General features: G+C 50.1%; 1 protein-coding gene across 1 annotated transcript; it reads left to right on the forward strand.

The window, feature by feature from the left end:
• Positions 1-537: 537 nt before the first annotated feature.
• Positions 538-4,375, forward strand: EAH_00062010 (AAEL010559-PA, related; the record flags this gene model as incomplete). The annotated part of the gene is made up of 9 exons (XM_013396940.1): positions 538-636; positions 892-1,345; positions 1,549-1,685; positions 1,872-1,968; positions 2,396-2,644; positions 3,324-3,430; positions 3,640-3,746; positions 3,946-4,049; positions 4,307-4,375. Coding segments are annotated over 9 exons (1,423 nt in total), but the record flags the coding sequence as incomplete, so codon positions are not given.
• Between the last annotated feature and the right edge of the window lie 461 nt (positions 4,376-4,836).

Consider the following 4,836-nt stretch of genomic DNA (forward strand, 5'->3'; position numbering starts at 1 on the left):
AGTTTCTGCTGCTGCTGCTGCAGCAGTTTCCGATGCTGCTGCTGCAGCAGTTTCCGATGCTGCCTCTGCATTTGTCGTATTTGCTGCATTATTTGTTGTTGCTTGCAGCTACTGCTGCCGCTGTATCACCTGCTGCTGCTTCTGCTGCTGCTGCTGCTGTTTGCATGCGTGTGTTGTTGCTGCAGCTGCTGCAGCAGCAACATGCTGCGAAGCAGCAACATATGAATACTGCACAAAGAAGGCTTCGTTGCTGCTGTCAGCAGCAGCATTTGGTCGTCGCTTTTTAGATAATGAAGGAGACGAAAATACAGAAAAACAATTCATTAAAGCATGCAGAGACATCAGGAAAGCTTCCACGGGTTTAGGGTTTAGGGTTTAGGGTTTGGGAGTTAGGGGTTGTTATAGGATTTCTGCCTGTCTTAGAGCGGCTCCTATCGATACGGGTTTAGGGTTTAGGCTTTAGGGTTTAGGGCTTAGGGTTTAGGGTTTAGGGTTTAGGGTTTAGGGTTTAGGGTTTAGGGTTTAGGGTTTGTGCAGGATTTGCACTTGTTTGCGGGGGCCTCCTTTGGACATGTCCCTCACCGTCGCGCAGCTACGCAATTTAACTCTTGCTAAACTCGTCAAAAGAATTGCAAAGTCTGCTGCTGCTGCTGCTGCTGCTGCTGCTGCTGCTGCTGCTGGGGTTGCTGCTGGTGTTTTTGTTGTTGTTGCTGCTGCTGCTGTCGATGCTGCTGCTGTTTGCATGCGTGTGTTGCTGCTGCTGCTGCCTTTTGTTTTTGCTGTTGTATTTGGCGTTATTGTTTTTGTTGCTGCTGTGCTGCTGTCTTATCATTAATCATTTATCATTTAGGGTTTAGGGTTTAGGGTTTAGGGTTTAGGGTTTGTGTGCAGCCGGCAGCAGCACTTGCTTGCATTAAGAATCTGCAGCTACACAGGGAACTCTAGCCGCGATGTTTTGCTGCTGTGGGCTGTAGCAAAGATATCTTCGTCTGCTGCTTTAACTGATGAAGAGTTAGCAGAAGCAGTTTGCTGCAGATTGCATGCAGCAGCAACGCTGCCTCCTGCTGTTGCTGCTGCTGCTGCTGCTGCTGCTCCTCTTCCTGCTCCTCCTGTTGTTTCTCCTGCAGCAGCAGCAGCAGCAGAAGAGAACGGCAGCAATACGCAGCTGCAGCGCGGCCCTCTTAAATGCATGCAACGCATGCAGCAGCAGCAGCAGCAGCACTTGCTGCTGCAGCAGCAGCTGCTGCAGCAACCACTACCATTCGGAATGCTTTCACTTTGTGCTGCTCAAGCAGGAAGACCCGTATTAGCTACGAGGCTTGCTGCCTTTGAAGAAGAACCTAAGGTAAACCCTAAACCCTAAACCCTAAACCCTAAACCCTAATCTGCTGTCACTCCTGTTGCTGCTGCAAACAATGCTGCTGCTGCTGCTGCTGCTGCTGGTTTAGCTGTTGTGTGGGCGGCTGAAATTCGCTGCTCGGGCTGCTCTCACTGCTGTTGCTGCTGCAACTGATGCTGCTGCTGCTGCTGCTGCTGCTGCTGCTGCAGGCGCAAGTGACGTTGCTGCTGAAGCTGGCGAAGGTCTCACTGGCGACAAAGAAGGCAGCAGAAGCAGCAGATCGGGATTTGCTGCTGCTGTGCATTGCTGCTGCTCTTGCTGCTGATGCAGACAGTGTAGATGGAAGGTAGGCTGCTGCTGCTGCTGCTGCTGCTGTTGCTGTTGCCGTTGCTGCTGCAGCGTTTGCTTTTTTTTCTCCTGCGTTTGGCTCTGCTGCTGCTGTTGTTCGCCTCTCTCCCCCGACAGTCCAACGGTTTAGGGTTTAGGGTTTAGGGTTTAGGGTTTAGGGTTTAGGGTTTAGGGTTTTTTGTAGGATGGACATGAGCCAGCTGGTGGATGCTTTGAAGGATATACCCGCAGCACAAAATGCATTTGATATTTTCTGCAGACAAACCTCGCAGCTGCAACTCGTATGCTGCTGCTGCTGCTGCTGCTGCTGCCGCTGCTGCTGCTGCTGCTGCTGTTGATGGTGCTGTTGAAGCAGCTGCTGTTGACGGTGTTGTTGATGCTGCTGTTGTTGTTGTTGATGCTGCTGCTGAAGCTCCTGCTGCTGCTGCTGTTGATGCTGCTGCTGCTGTTGCTGTTGATGACGGTGCTTTACATGCTGCTGCTGCCTTTGCTGATGCTGCACCCGCTTTTGCTGTTGCTGCTGCGGCTGCTGCTGTTGGTTGTGCTGCTGCTCTGTCGCTCATGAAGCTGGTGCTATCCTGTTGCTGCTACGTGTATATTTCTGCTGCTGCTTCTGCTGCTGCTGCTGGTCTGGTGTATGCAATATGTGAGTAGAACGTAGGGTTTAGGGTTTAGGGTTTAGGGTTTAGGGTTTATGTTTGGGTGCAGCTGGAGCAATATTATGAACGTGTGGTAGCAGCAGAAGAGGCAGGGCTGTGCTGCTTGTCTCTTGCTGAAGCAGCAGCAGCAGCAGCAGATGGTGCAGCAACAGCAGCAGCAGCAGCAGCAGAATGGGAGCAGCAAAGAGGGTGGCTGGCGTATGCTGCAGGGTTTTTTGCTGCAGCAAAAGAAACAGAGTTGTTTGCTGCTGTCGCACATGCAGAGACAGTCGGGGCCCTTGAGCTGCTGGCGGTTCAGGTTTGCTGCTGCTGCTGCTGCTGTTACTGCTGCTGCTTCTGGTGTCTTGGATGCTGCTGCTGTTATTGATGGTTCTGCTGTTTGTGATGCTGTTGCTGCTGCCTTTTTTGCTGCTGCTCCTCCTCCTGCTGTTATTGTTGCTGTTGCTGCTGCTGCTCCTCCTGCTGTTATTGTTGCTGTTGCTGCTGCTGCTGTTAGTAGTGCTGCTGTAATTGATGCGGCTGCTGTTGCTGCTGCTGCTGCTGCTGTTGCTATTGTCGATGCTGCTTTGCTGCTGCTGCTACTGCTGGCGCTGCTTCTGCTGCTGCTGCTCCTTTTCTGCTGCTGGTATTGCTGCTGATGCTGCTGCTCCTTGCTGCTGCTGCTGCTGCTGCTGCTGCTGCTGCTGCTGCTGCTGCTGCTGCTGCTGCAGCGGGATTTGGAAGTGAAAGGGAATACATGCGGCTGGCTTTCACCGCCTCACAAATTTGTTGGTCTCTCGCTGATGCAAACCATCAGACAGCTTATTTTAAAGTAAACCCTAAACCCTAAACCCTAAACCCTAAACCCTAAGCCCTATGGCCTTGCTCTGAACCCTTGTTCATATTGGAAGCATCGTACCCCTTAGATTACCGGCAGCAAAACATGTAGCGTTCAGGGTTTAGGGTTTAGGGTTTAGGGTTTAGGGTTTAGGGTTTAGGGCTTGCGTAACAGGATGGAGTTTTCAGAAGCAGATCGCCTGAAGAAATTATTTAAGGTCAATGACAGCCGCTACTGGCGCTGCAAGATCGACGCGCTGGCGGATGGGTAGGGTTTAGGGTTTAGGGTTTAGGGTTTAGGGTTTATGGTTTATTGTTTAAGATTTAGGGTTTATTGTTTAGGGTTTAGGGTTTACATGCAAGTTCTTTGTTGCCTTTGCGTAGACCGGCCTAGAGTTTAGGGTTTAGGAATCAGGGCATAGGGTTTAGGGTTTAGGGTTTAGGGTTTAGGGTTTAGGGTTTAGGGTTTGTGTTTAGGCTTCACTTTGACGAACTTCAAGCATTTGCAAAGTTTCGCACATCTCCAATTGGCTATGAGCCCTTCGTTGAGGCTTGTCTACGTAAAGGCAATAAAGAGCTAGCTCGTAAACCCTAAACCCTAAACCCTAAACCCTAGGGCTGTCTACGCGAAGGCACCAAAGAAGGAAGCAAGCAGACAGCAGCTTGTAAACCCTAATCGCAGATTTGAGCAGTGTTTATCTGCTTGCGCATTTATATTCTCCTTAAGGAATAAGGGTTTAGGGTTTAGGGTTTAGGGTTTAGGGTTTAGGGTTTTGTGTTCAGTGCAACTGGCGTACAAAGTAAAAGACGCTGCAGCAAAGGCTCGATTCTTAGCAGCATTAGGCAGAGAAGATGAAGCTGCTGCAGCTCTCCAGACACCGCAGCAGGTACGAGCTGCTGCTGCTGCTGCTGCTGCTGCTGTTGCTGCTCGTGCTGCTGTTGGTCTTTCTGCTGTTGGGCTTGCTGCTGCTGCAGCAGTTATTTTTTTTGCAGCAGTTGTTGCTGCTCCATCTGCTGCTACTTCTGCAGCAGCACCACTGCTGCTGCTTCTGCGATCGATCTTGCTGCTGCTGCTGCTGCTGCTGCTGCTGCTGCTGCTGCTGCTTTATCGATATCTATTTGTTTATTTTTTTTGTTTGTAAAGGGGGTTGGCGGTGGTTTCTTTCAAACAATCTCCGGTGCTATCTGGAGAAGAGGAGGCATCCGTGAATAAATCAATATAAAGCAGCAGCAGCAGCAGCAGCAGCAGCAGCAGCAGCAGCAGCAGCAGCAGCAAACGCTGCAGTACAAGCAGCAGCAGCAAACGCTATAGTTCCAACAGCAGCAGCAGCAAAAGCTGCAGTAGAAGCTGCAGTAGAAGTTGCAGCAAAAGCTGCAGTAGCAGCAGCAGCAGAAGAAGCTGCAGCAGCAGCAGCAGAAGAAGCTGCAGCAGCATCAGGAGCAAAAGCTGCAGTAGCAGCAGCAGCAAAAGCTGCAGCAGCAGCAGCAGCAGCAGCAGCGAGTTGCCGAGTGCAGCGCTTTGTTTAAGTTTGTATATAATTATTTTTATATATCAAATTAAACAAAACAAAAAAATATTGTCTACTGTCTGCTGAGCTGCGTATACACCCCAAATTGAATTATTTCGTTTCCTTAACTTTTATTCAACTTGTTTATAATTATATATTTATAGTA

Source organism: Eimeria acervulina, genomic scaffold (genome assembly GCF_000499425.1).
Source record: "Eimeria acervulina Houghton genomic scaffold, Eah_scaff1663, whole genome shotgun sequence".
NCBI classification, from domain to species: domain Eukaryota; phylum Apicomplexa; class Conoidasida; order Eucoccidiorida; family Eimeriidae; genus Eimeria; species Eimeria acervulina.